At 42.9% G+C, this 21248-nt stretch overlaps 1 protein-coding gene across 1 annotated transcript in view; it reads right to left on the bottom strand.

Annotated features, from left to right (window-relative positions):
• LOC133609779 (kinesin-1 heavy chain-like) overlaps positions 1-21248 on the bottom strand; it is a 117405-nt gene that overhangs the window by 76045 nt on the left and 20112 nt on the right. Inside the window, exons 2-6 of the mRNA XM_061965707.2 lie at positions 10584-10671; positions 10435-10508; positions 10253-10357; positions 10131-10179; positions 10002-10057 (exon numbers count right to left, since the gene is read on the bottom strand). Coding sequence (XP_061821691.1) covers positions 10002-10057; positions 10131-10179; positions 10253-10357; positions 10435-10508; positions 10584-10671 — 372 coding nt within the window. The remainder of the gene's footprint in view (positions 1-10001; positions 10058-10130; positions 10180-10252; positions 10358-10434; positions 10509-10583; positions 10672-21248) is intronic.

Here is a 21248-nt window from a genome sequence, read left to right as displayed (position 1 = left end):
CACACGGTGGCGCATTATTAGTAAGAGTGTTAAAGTTTTTTATACCGCCACCGTCAGTGTAACCTGTGTGGTTGTTGACCAAGTATGCCTTGCTGTCACTTGTGTGAGCAAGCAGAAGCCCCACCAACGTGTGGCTGGGCCGGCACGCTGGTTGTAGTGGGCGCTAAATGCTGTACCATCACGGCACGATCAAGAGAACAGTTGCCCTGAAATTCATAGTCTGCCGGAAAAATCGGGAGGGATGACAAGTATGACGCTGTCAGGCGCCATTCATATAAAACCCGCGGGCCGCACTAACATTAAATTTTCATAGTAAGGTGTGGGCCGCGTGTCTGAGACCCTTGGTTTATACATAGCACAAAGCAAAAAAAAAACTTTGTATGCAGTGTTATTTCATTTTAAATTTCAAAAGATTTTTGTGGCTCCCATTGTTTTCTTTAATTTGTGAAACTGGTCAAAATGGCTCTTTGACTGGTAAAGGTTGCCGACCCCTGGTTTAAAGTGATTCATCGTTTTTATTACTCCGAAGTCTTATTACACAAATTTTATCCTGATACAGCTCCACTTTGTGATAAATGTAAATCTGCTGAAGGATCACTTTCTCATTCGTTTTGGGAATGTCCAGTTATTCAATCATTTTGGTCCAGCATTTTCTTTTTTTACTTGGGGGTATATCAGAGAAAACTTGTCCCTGACAGGGATATAATCTTGTTTGGGTGGTCTTCAGAAACACAAAAACTTCCAAAACATATTACAGCTGTGTTGCTGCTCGGGACGGATATGGCCAAAAGACTCATTCTCAAAGACTGGAAAACCCCATCTGCACCCAACTTCAGGAACTGGTTAAATGAACTTGTGAATATAATGACTCTTGAAAAAATAAGATTTATAAACTCTACAAATATTAATAAATGGGAAATAACGTGGAAACCTTTACTGATATATATTGAATCAAAACTTATAGACATTTAAAGAAAAACAAAAAAACTGCCATCTTTTTTGTTGTTGTATTCCTTTTTTATTATCTTTATTATTTTTTGTATCGATCCTACACTACTATTGTTTTGTTTTTTTGTGTCACTTTTGCATACTTGCCAACCCTCCCGGATTTTCCGGGAGACTCCCGAAATTCAGCGCTTCTCCCGAAAACCTCCCGGGACAAATTTTCTCCCGAAAATCTCCCAAAATTCAGGCGGACCTGAGTGACGTGTCGACAGCCTGTTTTCACGTCCGCTTTCCCACAATATAAACAGCCTGCCTGCCCAATCACGTTATAACTGTAGAATGATCGAGGGCGAGTTCTTAGTTTCTTATGTGGGTTTATTGTTAGGCAGTTTCATTAACGTCCTCCCAGCGCGGCAACAACACACAACAACAGCAGTCACGTTTTGTGTACTGTAAAGCAATTTGTCTGCCGTAAACAGCAATGTTGTGACACTCTTAAATAGGGCATTACTGCCATCTACTGTACATGCATATGCGACATTAACATCTCGGGCTTTTAGAGAGTGCAGTGCACAACTGCGCAGACAAGGAGACGAAGCAGAATGCATCATCAGAGAGGGTGTTCAGCATGGTTAGAAAAATAGTGACAGAGAATAGAACAAGGATGGACAATTCAACCCTTAACTCAACAATGAGTAAATGAGTGTTATGTGTGTGTATATGTGTAAATAAATGAACACTGAAATTCAAGTATTTCTCTTATTTATATATACGGTATGTATGTATATGTGTATATATATATATATATATATATATATATATATATATATAGCTAGAATTCACTAAAAGTCAAGTATTTCATATATATATATATATATATATATATATATATATGTATATATATATATATATATATATATATATATATATATATATATGTATATATATATATATATATATGTATATATGTATATATATATATATATATATATATATATATGTATGTATATATATATATATATATATATATATATGTATGTGTGGGGAAAAAAATCACAAGACTATTTCATCTCTACAGGCCTGTTTCATGAGGGGGGGTACCCTCAATCATCAGGAGATTTATATATATATATATATATATATATATACGGTATATATATATATATATATATATATATGTATATATATATATATATGTATATATATATATATATATATATATATATATATATATATATATATATATATATATATATATATATATATATATATATATATATATATATATCAGAATCAGAATCAGAATCAGCTTTATTGTCATTACGCAAGGTAACGAGATTGAGGCCATTCCATACAGTGCGATGTGTGCATGCTAGAAAAACAATGTGCAAATATATAGAAATATAAAAAATGTAGAAGTGCAATGAATATGGTGTGAAATGAATATATACATGAAAAAACAAAAAACAAAAACAGGGTGGTTGGTGGAATGGGTTATTGCACCGAAGAGAAGGCAGTTATGAGGGACAATGGGGCAGTCCGTTCAGGATGGTTATGGCCCTGGGGAAGAAGCTGTTCTTTAGCCTGTTTGTTTTGGTTTTAATGCACCTGTAGCGCTTCCCAGAGGGCAGCAGGTGGAACAGGTCAGAGCCAGGGTGGGTGCTGTCCTTGATGATGGCACTGGCTCTGTTGAGGCAGCGGGAGGTGTAGATGTCCGTCAGAGAGGGGAGAGGGCGGCCGATGATCTTCTGAGCCGTCTTGACCACTCTTTGCAGCCTCTCCCTGTCTGCTGCAGTGCAGCTGCCGTACCATACCGTAATACAGTAGGTCAGCAGGCTCTCGATGGACGAGCGGTAGAAGGTCAGCAGCAGGTCAGGCTTCAGGTTGTACTTCCCGAGGATTCTAAGGAAGTGTAGCTGCTGCTGAGCCTTCTTGATGATTGATGTGGTGTTGACTGTCCAGGAGAAGTCATTAGAGATGTGGACTCCAAGGTACCTGAAGGTGTGGACCCTCTCTACACGCTCGCCGTTGATGTAGAGGGGGGCAGGGTCGGTGCTGCTCCTCCTGAAGTCGACGATGATCTCTCTGGTCTTGCTGGTGTTGAGAGCGAGGTTGTTCTCCGAAGACCAGGCCGTCAGCTTCAGGACCTCCTCTCTGTAGGCAGCCTCGTCACCCCTGGAGATGAGCCCGACCACTGTGGTATCGTCGGCGAACTTGACGGTAAGGTTGTCACTGTGGGCTGGACTGCAGTCATGGGTGTAAAGGCAGTAGAGGAGGGGGCTCAGCACACAGCCCTGTGGGGAGCCGATGCTCAGCGTGCGGGAGGATGAGAGGTGCGGGCCAAGTCTCACATTCTGGGGTCGGTCCGTTAGGAAGTCCCTTATCCAGGCGTTTGTGAGAGGGGGGAGGCCAAGAGTGTCCAGTTTATTGCAGAGTCTGTCCGGGATTATTGTATTGAAGGCAGAGCTATAGTCCACAGAGAGCATCCGGACGTAGCTCTGCTGCTGCTCCAGGTGGTTCAGAGCAGAGTGGAGAGCAACAGCGATGGCGTCCTCTGTGGACCTGTTCGCCCGGTATGCGAACTGGTGGGGGTCGAAGTCTGGAGGGATATGGTCCTTGATGTGCTGGAGAACAAGTCGCTCGAAGCACTTCATGTTTACCGGAGTGAGGGCCACTGGTCGGTAATCATTCAGGCTGGTGATGGGAGACTTCTTCGGCACCGGGATTATTGTAGATGACTTCAGGCAGGATGGGATGACTGCCTGAGCCAGGGAGAGGTTGAAGATCCTGGTGAGGGGGGGGGCGAGCTGGTGGGCGCACGTCCTGAGCACCTTTCCAGGTACTCCGTCTGGTCCGGTAGCCTTCCTGGGGTTCACAGCCAGGAGCACTCGTCTGACACTGTGCTCCTGTACAGTGAGTGGAGTGGCGCCGGAGCCCGGTGGGGGCGGGGGCAGGGCTGGAGCAGATGAGTGTCGCTGGGGGGTTTCGAAACGGGCAAAAAAACAGTTAAGCTCCTCTGCCAGTGTCGCACTCTGATCCGCAGTTGTCATATTGCAGCCTCTGAAGTTCGTGATGTCATGAATGCCCCGCCACACCTCCCGTGAGTTTTTGCTGGACAGATGGGACTCTATGCACCTCCTGTGGTCCGCCTTTTCTTTTTTAATCCCTCTCTTCAGGTCGGCTCTAGCAACACTGTACAGTGCCCTGTCCCCTGACCTGAAGGCTGCGTCGCGGGCCCTGAGGAGTGTGCGGACCTGGCTGGTCATCCAGGGTTTCTTGTTGGGGTAAACCCGGATGGTTTTTTCCACAGTCACATTCCCGATGCAGAACTTTATGTAGTCCAGCACCGTTCCTGTGGCTGTCTCCAGCTCCTGTTGTTGGAAGAGGTCCCAGTCTTTGTGTTGGAAGTAGTCCTGAAGTTTGGGGAGTGCATCGTCAGGCCAGGTCATAACAGTCTTTGTGATAGGCCTGGCCTGGCGTCTGATGGGGGTGTAGGTAGGAGAGAGCAGGAGGGAAAGATGGTCTGACTGTCCAAGCTGGGGGAGGGGTGTAGCTCTGTACGCGTGCTTTATGTTGGTATACACGTGGTCCAGGGTGTTCTTGCCCCTTGTAGAACACTTCACGTGCTGGTAGAACTTAGGGAGTACAGTCTTCAGATTGGCCTTATTAAAATCCCCTGCTATGATATGAACACCGTCGGGGTGGGCCCGCTGCTGTTCGTTGACGGTGTTCAGCAGAAGAGAGAGCGCTGTGTTTACTTTGGCGTCCGGTGGAATATACACAGCCGTGATGATAACAACAGACAGCTCTCTCGGGAGAAAAAAAGGCCGACATCTAACAGACATGTACTCCACGTCCGGGCAACAGTGCTGTTCAGTGATTGTCCCGTTGTTGCACCAGTTCTCATGCACGTAGATACAGAGCCCCCCTCCTCTGCTCTTACCGGAGTCCTTAGTTCTGTCCCGGCGGAGCAGAGTGCGTCCGGCTAGCTGCATGCTAGCATCGGGTATTTATTTATTTATTTATTTATATATATATATATATATATATATATATATATAAGAAATACTTGACTTGGTGAATTCTAGCTGTAAATATACTCCTCCCCTCTTAACCACGCCCCCAACCACTCCCCCCCTGTGACTTTCTTTTTCTTTTTTAAGTGTGAACGGTGGAGAGGTCCTCGGGAGGTGATCTGGTGATCACTTCCTGAGGATCCTTGATGCCGAGAAATATTCATCCATCTTGCTATGGTCTGGATAGCCTGCTGATCCTGAGCCAGGGCGGGATGGATGGATATATATATACCAGTGACGTGCGGTGAGGTTCATGGCTGGTGAGGCACTGACTTCATCACAGTCAGATTTACAAACATATGAACCCTAAAGAGTATCTTATTCACCATTTGATTGGCAGCAGTTAACGGGTTATGTTTAAAAGCTCATACCAGCATTCTTCCCTGCTTGGCACTCAGCATCAAGAGTTGGAATTGGGGGTTAAATCACCAAACATTATTCCCGGGCGCGGCGCCGCTGCTGCCCACTGCTCCCCTCACCTCCCACGGGGTGATCAAGGGGATGGGTCAAATGCAGAGGACACATTTCACCACACCTAGTGTGTGTGACAATCATTGGTACTTTAACTTAACTTTAACTTTACACAAACAAACTGTAGCACACAAAAAAGCACATTTAATAAAACATTTTTTATTATGGTCCTACCTTTACCTATAAATGAAGTCCATGCGCCGCTCCTTCTGAACAAAGCATTGATAACTTGTTTATAGAAGTCTTCCTTATCTTTCTTCAGTTTTAAAAGTCTCTCTGTCTCGATGGAGATCTTCCTTTAATTATTACCTCCTGCTTCGATTGAAAGTCCAGTTTAGAAAACTGTTCTGCCCTCACTATATGTGTTGAGGTTATACACCTTGGCAGACCAGCTAATAACCAATCCAGGACGTTCTAATAAAGTTCCAAAGCAGATGAATCCATTTAGGCTCTTTATTGTTGTTGATCTTGCTTTGTCTTGCACTGGACTTTTATTTTTTTTTTGTAAAACTGAAATACACACAATGACAATGTATAAGCTATATGATTCAATCAACACACTGAAATGTAATACACAATATGTAAACATCAGCTCCACACAAATACACAGCACCACCATCAAACAAACACTGCTGAGTTTGAAACTATTTCTATGGTGGAAATACACGACCGGCAGCCATTTTAAGTCCTCAAACATCCATTAAATTAGTGCACAAAAATCGTTTTTCAATACACATCTTACTATCAAATTTAGCCACTTTTCACTTTCATATTGAGCCACATAAACAAGTTAAACAGTTTACTTATAGACTTATGTTTTCCAAGGCTTGTAAGAGGTAACACAACTTGTCTACTTCTTATTGTCTCATGAACTGAACTAACATCGTAAACCGGAAGTGCCCAAACTGATGACGCGCAGCATTTTCCCATCGACACAAGGTGTCAGTAATAGTCCACAATCAAACAAGCATAACAAAAACTGTTTTATTTTAGATATGTAATCCTCCATGTTAAAAGTTCAGACGAGAGGAAAAAATAAACGATCGCTGCTAACTGTTGCTGCTTGTTGTCACTTCTTCTGTAGCCAAGTAGTCACAAGAATGATCTCTGGGATCACTACCGCCCTCTACCACCAGGAGGCGGGATTACTGCGAGCCTCACCCAGTGCGTCTAAGCAGCCGTTTTATGATTGCTCAGCACAAGAAATACGTTACTCACATACAGTGGTGTACAAAATACACTGTACATTATATACCTCAGCTAGCTAAACTATGGAAATTTATAATATAATTCATATAGCAATACGGTCTCACTGCACAGCAGGCCAGCAGTTAGCCGAGTCATTGCGCAATCCATGGCGAGGCTCAACTGGCTGGTGACTCACCGCAAGTCTCTTCTCAGTATTTGAACGGCAAATGTGAAAATTCAGCGATTTTGAATAAAAATAATCTAAAACTGGTGAAGTTAAATGGAAAATAACTTTATAGTATAATCACTGGATACATATAACAATTTAAATTTTTTTTTTCTTTTTACATTCTTTTTCTTTCCATGATGGCACGTGAGGCCTCACCTGCCTCCCCTGACTGAACGTCACTGATATATACAATATCTGGGTATTTTTTCTAATAATGTCTATACTGTAAACCTTGAGTTGTTGAAGTTCAAGTGCACCTCTCTCCTCAAGTGTGTATGTGAGTGTGTATGAGTGGATGTGTGCTTGTATGAAGGGTTTGCGTGAGCAAAGTATGACTGTTAAATGTGATTTTAACTGCAAAATTCAATAAAAATATATTTGGAAACTACCCATTAGTAATTTACATAGTAATATAAGACTGTATGACAATGAAGGATTTTAGTTTGTTGACATGATTTTCTTCCTTTTGTGCATAATTTTTTTTAAATAATTATTGTCTTTTCATGTTATCTTATATTTTTTTATTTATCAGAGCTGCTGTAATAATTTGCTTGTATGTTGTGACTACAATGACAAATTACTTTATTACACACATTTATGTTTCAATAATAATCAAAATGTGTGTAAAATCCACTGCCATGCTTATATTTTGAAGCTTATTTTGCAATGAACAGGAAGTAAGTGTGTGCATGTTTTATTGTGTAATTAGTATAGATGGATACAAACACGTTATTAAAGTAAATATAAAAAATACTTGCAACGCGTTGGTGTCTTGCTAAAGGAGAGGAGCTACACTTCCATGTTTAAATAGCAGTTTCACACACTAAAAACACAAAATGTGGATTGTTACGATCATGCTTTGATTGTCAAAAAGGTTCGGTGATATATGTTTTCCTTCATGAATAAATGTTTCTGATATTCTGTACTTTACATGTTGTACAACTTTGTAGTAGTAGTTGTTTATTTTGGACATGTTAAAAACAAAGCAAAAGAAAAAATTATGAAAAAAGGAAATATTCTAGATAACTGTGGTGGGCGTGGCCTGCGGGCCTGCGGAGAAGCGGGGAGTGTCAGGACCGGCTTCGAGATTAGCGGCAGGTGCATAGATGACGCAGCTGTGAGTGTTTGTCTGATCACCTGCCGCACTGTTAAAGGCAGCGGTTGGGAAGGAGAAAGGTTGTTGTTGTTGGAGATGGCGGTTGGTGACACTCGGGCATGAGTAAGAGCGAGAGCAAAAAGCAAGACAGACAACACTTTGGGAAAGCCACTTATGTGCTCGAGCGAGAAGAAGAAGAGAGACACAACCCATTGGCTGAAAAGCAAGAAAAGGGACAGTTATTGAAAAATAAATCCTTGTATCACACCATGCACGCTGCTGTCATGTCATTAGCTGGTGATCCGAAGAACCCTGAAGCAAGAGGCTTCCACAATTTGGCGCCCAACCTGGCTGGATCACCGGAGGCGGGGCAGGACGATCCCCTGACGGCTCTCGCGGGCGTGCTCGCAGAGGTGGCAGCGAGCAGCCGCCAACAGTGCCAAGTCCTGCGGGCGATGGCGGATCAGATGGGCAGGGCACGGCCAATGCCTCCGGCTGTCACCATAAACCGCATGGGGGAGGAAGCGGAACCCCATGCCTTTTTGGACATTTTTGCGGCCACGGCGAGAGCATGTGCGTGGCCGGAGGAAGAGCGGGGGTTGCGGCTCTTGCCGCTCCTGACGGGGGAGGCGCAGCGCGAGGTGCTCAGCCTGCCGGCGGCATCCAGAATGCGCTTCACGGACCTGAGGAAGGCGGTGCTGGACCGGACGGCAGGTGCCGCTGAAGATCACAGGCGCCGGTTCCAGTCTATGCGTCTGTGGGAGGAGGACCGGCCATTCACCTTTGGTCAGCGGCTCCAGGATGCAGCGACGCGTTGGCTGCAGCCAGGAGAGGGAGAGGGCAAGCTGCTGGACCAGATCATCCGGCGGGGGCTTCGCGGGAGGCCCCCCCGGCCCCGCACTGGCACCCTACGGTCTTTTCAGGATGCGCCGTTTTGTAGGCGGTCAAATTTACAAGCCTCCACTTCGACTGCTTCTTCTCCCTGTCATCCATGTTGAAGTTTTTAGCGCTTCCCTATCGAATCAGTTAAAACTATACGCTAATTTGTATTAGAAATGGCAACAGTGGAGTATACATGTGTATGTCCAAGGCAGTCTGCCCGACAACAAGATAATGGAGAAAAAAAAGGAACTTATTGTCTACAGCAGAGGACTACAATGGCGACATCGCGCAAAGGTCTTCGGGTAAATTTTCTACCATATATGGAGATATCCACTGATGTCACAGACTTGTTTGGCGGAAGTATGAGGGGAAGCAATAATATTTTATAAACCTCTCCGCCATGCCTCCACGGTTTAATTTACACATTTTTGGACTTATAGGGATCCCAAATACACAAAAGCAGGTACCATCAGGTAAGAAAAGTTGGTTTTGCATAATAGGTCCCCTTTAAATAAGACAGTCTGCACCACTTTTGTGCTTATCAATTGTACACACACGCCCACTAATAGTACACACCATGTAGTACTTTTTAATTGAATCTTAGTGTATTAAGCCCGGTAATGTTTAATGTGGTCGTGTTTAATCTTGTTTGTTGAATATATGCGGGCCAATAAATACAAGCTGTGTGCCCAAAATGGCCACACTTTGGACACCCCTGCTTTATCATCTATTATGTACTATACAGACTAATGCTATTACTACTAATTCTATAAGTGCTTTATGGAAGTCAAACTGTGTCAAATAATGACAAAACTTACACACCACACCTAGTGTGTGTGTGACTATTGTTGGGACTTTAACTTTTAACTTTAACTTTATTGTTGGTGTTTTTGGGGTGTTTTTAGAGGGCTTTATAGGCGCAATAGATTACTCCCATTAGCTGCATTGTCAGCCACCTCATACTTGACGTATTTTACAAATTAGAATGCATAAAAAAAACAATATGTGTCCTTGTCTTACATGGGGATTGTAAATGACAGGCAAAATTAACAAAAAAGTGCAATTCCCCTTTAACTATGAGTCAACACTAAAAAAGACATCACACATGTCTTACCTTTACGTACGGCACTCTGTTTTTGTCTTCATGGACGGAGAGGTTGGTCTTAGTCACTGCAGAGGACCACAAAGAAGAATGTCATCCCTGCCTGCTAAAATTATGTATCAGCAAAGAAGTCATTCATACCGTCCAGCAGATCTCGGATTTTGTCCAGATAGACTTCAAAATAAGACACCTATGAATAAAAATCTTTGAATGAGACTTCCAACACTTTGACGTGTGATTGATTATTAAAATTAAAGGCTTACTTTGATGTGAAACTCCAGGTTCTCATCCATAGAATAAATATAATTAAAGATGTCCTCCACAATTCGAGGAATGATTCCCATCATGTCTGCGTCATGAAGTATTCCCTACAGCACAATCAAAAGACATTAATCAACAGAATAACCATTGAAAAAGTACAAATGATCATTTGAAGCTGTTTTACCTCCATTGTGTGCGTTTTACCAGAGGATGTCTGCCCGTAAGCAAATATTGTGCCATTGTAGCCATCAAGTACGTCTGACCTCACAAAAAACATTTTTATTGAACTGAATGTTTGCATTGTGTGTGTGTTTGCACTTTCATAAGGTTTACCTTTGATAATCTTCTGAGCCACAGCATTGTAGAATTGTACCTGAGTAGTAGTGGACTGGAATACATGGTCAAAGTAGTACGGTTTACCCTGTGAACAAGAGTATTCAGAGTGTCCATTACAGTTTTTCTTCATTGTTTTGAAGCAGCACTCCAAATCAGAAATCTGATTTTCAAATACACTGCTAGACAACATGACCCAATTTGTTGGCAAGAGGCTCTAACCACACCAAAGCATTTCAAATACGCAACAACTAGAGATGTAACGAAATGAAAATTTCATATCACGGTTATTGTGACCAAAATTATCATGGTAAACATTACTACAGCAATATTGTTAAATGTGCTCATAACATATTTATACACACACTGAAATCTTTTAACCAAGTTAAAAAAAAAAACTATGATAAATGAACACACAATATACATTCTTGGTAGAAAAACACTAAATAGTCTGGATTTTTAAGAGTCATATTATTATTTGAATGTTTAAATGTTTTAGATTTTTTTATTTTTATTGGTAAAGACAAATTAAGTGTTCACTTTGTTTCATGTCCGGCTTATGTTGGTGTAATGTATACATTTAGACTTTTTATTACTGCTACGAGTAATTACTTACTTGATAATAACAAGATATTTAAAACAAAGCAAATATAGTACTTAAACAAGTCAGGCTTTTAATAGCTCTTTCAAAATGTTCACAAAGATCCGGCTCACTTCCAAGATCCATAAACCCCATCAATTTAATTAGAGATGTAATGTTCACAAACGAGTCGGGTACTTTGAACGGGTCTTTCATGTGAACGATGAGAACCTGTCACACCGCGGTGAGGGAAGTCTTGTCTTGTTTTTTTTGTGTCTTGTGAATTTCATGTTTTAGTTTGAAAAATAACTCTCCTCTCGTTTCAGGTCACTTCATACTTGCCAACCTTGAGACCTCCAAATTCGGGAGACTAAGGGGGAGGAGTATATTTATAGCTAGAATTCACTGAAATTCAAGTATTTCTTATACATATATATATATATATATATATATATATATATAAATAAAATAAATACTTGACTTTCAGTGAATTCTAGCTATATATATATATATATATATATATATATATATATATTATTATATATATATATATATATGTATTTTATTATATATATATATATATATATATATATATATATATATATATATATATATATATATATATATATATATATACATATAAATAAAATAAATACTTGAATTTCAGTGTTCATTTATTCACACATATACACACATAACTCGTCTCTACTCATTGTTGTATTTGAAAGTGCAAGGCTTTGCAGCCAGTAGCACAGCCTTTGAAGGAGCATAGGTATGGGCTGTGTAATATTCTGGGTTGGAGTCAATAACCAGGCGAGGTGACGAAGTTACGTCTCTTTACTTCACACCGACTCCCACACTTGCCGTCAGGGTGCGCAATACAACGTAAACCTTTGGCCAACCAAAAAGTAACCACAGAACACTATAGTGTTCTGTGGTTACTTTGTGGTTGGCCAAGCGGACGTGACGACAGGCTGTCCTCACTCAGGTCCGGCTGGAAATCGTGAGAAATTCGGGAGAAAGGTTGTCCCGGGAGATTTTCGGGAGAGGCACTGAAATTCAGGAGTCTCTCGAAAAATTTGGGAGGGTTGGCAAGTATGGGTCACTTGCCCTTCCTTATGTGTCATCAGTCTGACATCATCCTGATTATTTCCACCTGTTCCCCATTACCCCCATGTGTTTTATAAGACCAAGCCTCCCTTTGTTCTGTGCCAGAATGTCTTGTGCATCTCCAGCGTCATACCCAAGCCTTGTCTCGTCTTGTTATCCAGATCCTGAATTTCCAAGTTGGTATTTTGAGTATTCCTTTTCTCCTCTTAAGCAGAGTGAATTTTTGTTTGTAAAGTTTTCAAATCGCAGTGGTGAGTTCAGTTTACTTTTATCGTCTCTTCTTTTCCTAATTTTAGGGTGACCTTTTGTTAATTATTTCTCTAGATAAGAATCAGTGTAGAAGCTTTGTAGCCCGTTGTTTTTCCCTCCTTTTGGAGCATCTTTTGTTGTTTAAATTTCATAGTTATATTCCTCGTTAGTGTAGTTAGAAATAGATATTTTTGTTTCCTCCTTTTGGAGTGATTTTCGGTTTGTTCACATTTTGTGAAACCTTTTCGCCTAGTTAAAGTTTATAGACATTGTTGTATTGCCCTGACTCAAGAGGTGAAAAGTGAACTTTTCAAAATAAAAGCCTGACGGATTATTCCCCACCTCTGCATCTGAGTCCTATTTTTGACCAAGTCCGGACAGTACATTCTGGCCAGTATAGACCCAGCAGAGGCAGGACAGTTTTCAGCAATCCTACAGAGTCAGGAAGCCCGCCTCTCTTGCCAAGAAGAGTTTCAGACGGCGATGGCTGAGTATATGGGCCGCCTTACCTCCCAGCTACAGGGGATGGTCGTGTGACTTCCTCCACCCACCGCTTCGGCTCTCGTACCCGCTCCGCCTATGTCATACGCCGGGGCCAGAAGGACAATGTAAGACTTTTATCATAGACTTTTCTATCCATTTTTAATTCAACCCTCACGCCTTCCCTACTGATCGAGCAAAGATTGCCTTCATGATCTCCCATCTGACTGGGAGAGCCAAAGCCTGGGCTTCCGCCGAATGGGGCCGCCGCGCAGCTATCTGCAGCTCCCTCACGGACTTCCAGGCAGCCCTAAGAATGACTTTTGATCCTGTCTCAGATGACCGGGAGAAAGCCCAGGAGCTGAGCAGACTGAGACAAGGCCGAGACTCGGTATGTGACTACGCCATCCGGTTCTGCACGTTATCGGCGGAGAGCAGGTGGAACTCCACAGCCCTCTATGATGTGTTTTTGAAAGGACTGGCCGCACCTATTCAGGATCTCCTCGTCCCATTGGATTTACCTGCCGGGTTGGACGAGCTTATCCCGCTCGCCATTCGGACCGACCCATTGGAGCCAGAGCCCTAGATGGGAAGGAACTGTTCCTTATCACCCACACCACAGAACCCATCCACATGTGCATAGATAACCATGAAGAAAAGATTTGTCTGTATCTGTTCAAGACCTCCTCTCACACTTTGATTTTGGGACAACCGTGGCTTTTTCACCACAACCCCCAGATAGACTGGAAGTCGGGTGAAATTAAAACATGGGGGGAGGACTGTATCAATGACTGTTTTACCGGTTCTACCCAAAGTAAGGATGTAGCACAACTTAAGTTGTTTTCTGCAAACCTCACCACAGAATCAGAGTACCTGGACCACCAGCTACGAGACGTTTTTAGCAAGACGAAGGCCATGTCTCTCCCTCCTCACCGCCCGTACGACTGCGCCATTGATATGGTCCCAGGATCCACCATACCCAAAGGCCTGCCTGTACTCAGTTTCCGGACCTGAGAGGGCGGCCATGAAGGAGTATCTAACACCCTCATTAAAAGCGGGACTGATTCGCCCCTCCTCATCATCGGCGGGCGCCGGATTCTTCTTCGTAGGCAAAAAGGATGGATCCCTGAGACCATGCATCGACTACAGCCCACTAAACGACATCACCATAAAGAACCGGTACCCCCTCCCTCTCATGACTTTGGTGTTTGACCAACTCCAGCAAGCCCAGGTATTTACAAAGCTTGGTCTTCGTAACGCCTATCATCTTATCTGCATAAGGGAGAGGGATGAGTGGAAGACTGGATTTAACACCCCCAGTAGACACTATGAGTATCTCGTCATGCCATTCGGACTCACCAACGCTCCCGCTGTATTCCAAGTCATGATAAATGACGTGCTGAGAGACTTCCTAGACCATTTTGTGTATGTGTACTTGGATGACATTTTAATCTATTCACCAGATATTGAGACTCACCAAGTCCACGTGACCAGGGTCCTTAAAAGGCTACTGGAGAATCAGCTGTTTGTCAAAGCAGAAAAGAGTGAGTTTCATGTCAACACTATCTCCTTCCTGGGCTTTATCGTAGCCCCTGGAGGAGTTTAGCGCCGTAGCTGACTGGCCTACTCCTGATAGCCACAAGAAGTTTCAGCAGTTCTTGGGATTTGCTAATTTTTACAGGCGATTTATCAGAGGCTTTAGCACAATTGTTGCCCCTCTCCATGCTCTCACTTCTAATCAGGTGCAGTTTCGCTGTTTTCCAGAGGCTGAACGGGCATTCCAGAACTTCAAGCATCGCTTCACTTCGGTTCCTATCCTCACCATGCCAGATCCGCAACGCCAGTTTGTGGTAGAGGTGGATGCCTCAAATGAAGGAATCGGAGCCGTCCTCTCCCAACGCTCGGAGAAGGATGGTAAAATGCATCCCTGCGCTTTCCTGTCAAGACGCCTATCCAAAGCTGAGAGGAATTATGACGTTGGTAACCATGAGTTGTTGGCTGTCAAACTCGCTCTAGAGGAGTGGAGGCACTGGCTAGAGGGGGCCAGTCTCCCGTTCATTGTCTGGACTGACCATAAGAATCTTGAGTAGATCAAAGGCTAAAAGACTCAATTCTCGCCAGGCCAGGTGGGCGCTCTTTTTTAACCGCTTCTCTTTTTCCTCTCTTACAGACCGGGGTCCCGAAACGTCAAACAAGATGTTCTGTCTCGACTGTTCGACCCCGAGCCTGTTGCCAAGGAACCTGAAACTATCCTTCCACTGACCCGTGTGGTTGGAGTGGTCACTTGGCAAATAGAGGATGAGGTGAAGCAGGCAAATGGTGGAGACCCACCACCTAGTGGGTGCCCAGATAATCGATTGTTTGTCCCTGTTGAGTTGCGCCCACAGGTGATCCACTGGGCTCACACCTCCCTGCTTTCATGCCATCCGGGAGTTCGGAGAACGATGTTCGCCATCTCCCGGCGGTTTTGGTGGCCAGCCATGGAGCCGGAGGTACGGGAGTACGTGGAGGCATGTTCGGTCTGCGCTCGAAACAAGACGTCCTCCGGGTCCCGTATGGGTCTATTGCAGCCTCTACCCATCCCCTCCAGACCGTGGTCAGACATCTCCATGGACTTTGTCACGGGGCTTCCGGTCTCTCAAGGTAACACCATCGTCCTCACGGTGGTGGACCGTTTCACCAAGATGGTGAGATTCATTGCTTTGCCCAAGCTGCCCTCCACCAAGGAGATGGCAGAAATCATGATGAACAATGTTTTCAAGATTCACGGCTTCCCTAAAGACATTGTCTCCGACCGGTAGCCCCAGTTCGTGTCACGGTTCTGGAGGGAGTTCTGCAGGCTCATTGGAGCTAAGGCTTGCCTGACCTCAGGCTATCAACCGGAGGCCAACGGCCAGACCGAACGCCTCAACCAGCAACTGGAAACAGGCCTCCGGTGCCTGGTGTCCCAAAATCCCTCTACGTGGAGCAAACACCTGGTCTGGGTCGAGTATGCACACAATTCCTTACCTACATCTGCCACAGGTTTCTCCCCTTTTAAGGGTGCTTATGGGTTTCAACCTCCAGTTTTGTCACACCTACGGTGAGTGATGTCTTGTCTTGGTTTTTTTGTGTCTTTCAATTTCATGTTTTAGTTTGAAAAATAACTCTCCTCTCGTTTCAGGTCACTTGCCCTTCCTTATGTGTCATCAGTCTGACGTCATCTCTGATTGTTTCTACCTGTTCCCCATTACCCCCATGTGTTTTATAAGCCCACGCCTCCCTTTGTTCTGTGCCAGAATGTCTTGTGTAATTTCCAAGTTGGTATTTTGAGTTTTCCTTTTCTCCTCTTAAGCAGAGTGAATTTTTGTTTGTAAAGTTTTCAAATCGCAGTTCAGTTTACTTTTACCGTCTCTTCTTTTCCTAATTTTAGAGTGACCTTTTGTTAATTATTTCTCTAGATAAGAATCAGTGTAGAAGCTTTATAGCCCGTTGTTTTTCCTTCCTTTTGGAGCGTCTTTTGTTGTTTAAATTTCATAGTTATATTCCTCGTTAGTGTAGTTAGAGATAGATATTTTTGTTTCCTCCTTTTGGAGTGATTTTCGGTTTGTTCACATTTTGTGAAACCTTTTCGCTTAGTTAAAGTTTATAGCCGTTGTTGTATTGCCCTGACTCAAGAGGTGAAAAGCGAACTTTTCAAAATAAAAGCCTGCCGGATTATTCCCCACCTCTGCATCTGAGTCCTATTTTTGAACAAGTCCTGACAGAACCGTTTGGCAGTTGTAATTTATTTGTTTGAGAGCCGTTCTTTATGCAAATTTCCCAGGCTGCCCTCTCAGAATCAGAATCAGAATGCAAATTACAGTGCCTGTCAGCCCGGGTGAAGTATGAGTTAAGCTAGAACTAACCAGCGCCAGGCTGGAAAATTCCTGCACACATAGCATTTCTCATAGCATAATATATAATATTATATATATATAATTACAATGGCGGATTTTAATATCTATATGACCCTCCTTTCACGGCGCTCCAGACTATAATTGATAGCTGTGGTCTTACATAAATAATAAATGAACCGACGCATCGCAACCGTAATACAATAGATTACAAAGTTATGGTACTCCCGTACACTAAAGTAATGTCCGATCACTACATTACAAAATCAAAGTTCTGACTCATTGTCAGCAAGGTTTCAATTGGTTATTATTAATAACCAATGCTTTAGTAGCCACAAGATTAACGCTACCACAATAACAATTGATTGATTGATTGATTGAAACTTTTATTAGTAGATTGCACAGTAAAGTACATATTCCGTACAATTGACCACTAAATGGTAACACCCGAATAAGCTTTTCAACTTGTTTAAGTCGGGGTCCACTTAAATTGATTCATGATACAAATATATACTATTTTCATAATACAGTCATCACACAAGATAATCATCACAGTATATAAATTGAATTATTTACATTATTTACAATCCGAGGTGTGGGATATGGAGGGGGAGGGGGGGGGGGGGGGGGGGGTTAAGTTTGGGTGGTATCAACACTTCAGTCATCAACAATTTCATCATCAGAGAAATTGACATTGGAACAGTGTAGGTCTGACTTGGTACATATGTACAGCAAGTATTAGACACAGAGAGAGAGATCAGAAATTATAAGAAAAAGTGACTACATTAGATTGTTTACATTTGATTATTTACAATCCGAATTGGTATGATGAGGAAGGGAGAGTGTTAGTTTAGGGTTGAAGTTGCCTGGAGGTGTTCTTTTAGTACGGTTTTGAAGGAGGATAGAGATGCCCTTTCTTTTACACCTGTTGGGAGTGCATTCCACATTGATGTGGCATAGAAAGAGAATGAGTTGAGACCTTTGTTAGATCGGAATCTGGGTTTAACGTGGTTAGTGGAGCCCCCCCTGGTGTTGTGGTTATGGCGGTCATTTACGTTAAGGAAGTAGTTTGACATGTACTTCGGTATCAGGGAGGTGTAGCGGATTTTATAGACAAGGCTCAGTGCAAGTTGTTTTACTCCGTCCTCCACCCTGAGCCAGCCCACTTTGGAGAAGTAGGTAGGAGTGAGGTGTGATCTGGGGTGGAGGTTTAGAAGTAATCTGACTAGCTTGCTCTGGGATGTTTGGAGTCTAGATTTGAGGGTTTTGGAGGTGCTAGGGTACCAGGAGGTGCATGCGTAATCGAAAAAGGGTTGAACGAGAGTTCCCGCCAGAATCTTCATGGTGCTTTTGTTGACCAGAGAGGAGATTCTATGGAGAAATCTCGTTCGTTGGTTGACCTTTTTGATTACCTTGGCTGCCATTTTATCACAGGAAAGATTAGCCTCTAGAATGGAACCTAGGTAGGACCTCATCCTTCCTGGCGATAACAATGTCACCCACTTTTATTGTGAAGTCACTGACTTTCTTAAGGTTGATGTGGGACCCAAACAGGATGGATTCCGTTTTACCTAAGTGTATGGATAGCTTGTTGTCAGCTAGCCAGGTGCAAATTCTACAGAGTTCAGCACTGAGGATTTTCTCCACCTGTGACTTGTCCTTGCCGGATACCAGCAGGGCCGAGTCATCCGCAAACAAAAACAATTCACAGTCGCATGCTGATGACATGTCGTTTATGTATATTAGGAACAGTAAAGGCCCTAATATACTGCCTAGGGGGACTCCACAGCTTACTGAGAGGGGGGGGGGACATGGTGCCGTTCAACTCAACCACCTGTTTCCTCCCCTCCAAGTAAGATTGCATCCAGCTCGATGAGGTTTTATCAAATCCAATTGCTCTGAGCTTATCCAACAGTATAGTGTGGTTAACGGTGTCAAAGGCCTTCTGAAGGTCCAGCATGACCATGCCGCAGTATTTGCCCGCGTCCACCTCATGTTTGATGTGGTCGGTCAGATAGAGAAGGCATGTGTCAGTGGAGTGGTTAGTTCTGAAGCCGGATTGGAATTTGTACATGAGTTTATTTGTGGCAAGGTAACTATCGACCTGTTCATAAACTATTTTTTCCATTACTTTCGAAATTGAACTGAGAATAGGAACAGGTCGATAATTGCCAGGTTCTAATTTGCTTCCTTTTTTAAAGAGGGGAGTTACTCTTGCTATTTTGAAATCTTTTGGTACTTGGCCTTGAGTAATTGAGAGGTTTATTATGTGCGTGATGATCGGGGCAATGGTGGTGGCAGAGTCCCTGAGGAATCTGGAGGGGATATTATCAAGGCCGGTGGCCTTGTTTGGGTGGAGCGCGCTCAATTTTTTAATCACCTCGTCAGCTGAGACCATTTCTAATTTGAAATCGTTGTTGGATACTCCTAGCTTTCTGTAGAAGGCTTTAATGTGTTCTACACCAAAGCGACCAGAGTGGTGGGACAGCTTGTTGACTAGAGTTGTGGCTATGCTGGTGAAAAAGGTGTTAAGTCTCCTTACTACCTCCATTTTGTCTGTAATGAGGGAGTCACCCTCCTTGATGTTGATGTTGGTGAGTCTGGTTTTAAGTTTCTGGCTGCAACCAGGAAGCTGGTTGTTGAGGATTTTCCAGAGCTCACGTGGCTTATTTGTGTTTTCCTCTATTTTGTCGGTAATGTAATTTTTTTTTAAGGATTTAGTCAGGCTAGTTGTCTTATTTCTTAATTTATTGCATTGCTTCTTGAGTGTTGAAAGGAGTGATTTGAGGTTATTATTGGGTTGTTTATCTACTTCGGTTTTGCACTTTTGGTATTCGGAGTATTTTCTGTCTCTGTCTTTTATAGCAGCCAATAGGTCTGGATTCATCCATGGTTCAGAGCGGGCTAACGGTAGCTATATCATTTAGTATCGCTAGGAACGCTGTTTTGAAGCGATCCCAGGCATCTTCGACCAGGTTGCTCGTGAGCACAGGGACCAGTCCCACTCACCTAATTTAAGGTTGAAATTATGAGATCTATGGTTGATTGGGTGGAATCACACACCCTTGTGGGTAGTGTTATTAGTTGGGAGAGGCCGTGCAGATTACAAAGCTTGCTGTAAGATTTGAAGACAGGCGCATCTCTGCGTTGAATATCTGTGTTCAGATCTCCAGTTATAATTTTCTCCACGTTGTCTACACCAGCCAAGCACTCCTCGAGAGCACCATAGAAATCACTCTGATTAGGGGGTCTGTAAACAGTCCCTATCAGTACCGGCTTAGCATTTGTGAATTTGATTTCTGCCCACACAGATTCAAGGTTATTGTGGTTAAGATCGGTGCGAGTTATGTATTCAATATCCTGGTGAATATACATACAAACACCACCACCATGTTTATTCCTGTCCTTTCTAATAACCGAGAAGTTTTCTATCTCTATCTCTGAGTCAGAAACACTTTGATCTTATTTAGTTTCAGAGAAATACATGATTTTTTTTTTTTCCAACTTTTTTTATTGGCATTTTCAAACAGACAGAAAAAAGTACAAGTCAAAACAGTACAATTTTAAAGGCAGTAAATGATTCACACCCTTTCCCTTAAAACCCAAACCACCCACCCACCCTCCCACCCCACTCAGGTCCCACTAACGAGGGACAAATGGCGCAATTGTGTAACAAGTAAGACGATAAAGACAGACACATTCTCTCACACACACACACACACACACACACGCAGCCAGAGACAGACAGATATATATATAAAAAATAAATAAATATATATATATAATAATAAAATAAAATAAAAATTAATAGTAATAATAATAATATATAATAAAATAAAAAAATAGAATAAAATAATACTAATAAATAAAAGGGAGATTATTCCTCATCTGCGTCTGGGCATAGGTCAAGAGAGTTGACATACAGCAAAAAAGGGCTCCATGAGCTTTCAAATGCTTGAACCGAGCCCTTTCCAGTTTTAGATTGTAGAGAACCTCTCTAATCCAATGGCCGTGTGATGGGGGGCGAGCCAGCTTCCAATTAAACAAGATCAATCGCCTGGCCAGCAAGGTCGTAAAAGCAACAGCGCGTTTTAGTGGCACATGTTATCGGGGCATACGCCAAAAATGGCTGATAATGGGTTGGGAGGAAAGTTTTGACCGTATGCTTTTCCAATTGTGTCAAAAATGTCCTCCCAAAAGGAACATAGTTTAGATCAGGACCAGAACATATGGACGTGATCAGCCGGAGATTGTTTGCATCTATTGCAGGTATTGCTAACAGTGGGGTAGATTTTGGATAGTTTTGAATTAGTGTAGTGAATTTTATGGATTACTTTGCATTGGATGAGACTATGACGGGCACATATTGAG

Source organism: Nerophis lumbriciformis, linkage group LG07, assembly GCF_033978685.3.
Source record: "Nerophis lumbriciformis linkage group LG07, RoL_Nlum_v2.1, whole genome shotgun sequence".
Lineage (NCBI taxonomy): Eukaryota > Metazoa > Chordata > Actinopteri > Syngnathiformes > Syngnathidae > Nerophis > Nerophis lumbriciformis.
Note: the sequence above shows the minus strand (reverse complement) of the source record. Positions and strands in the feature narration are given on the sequence as shown.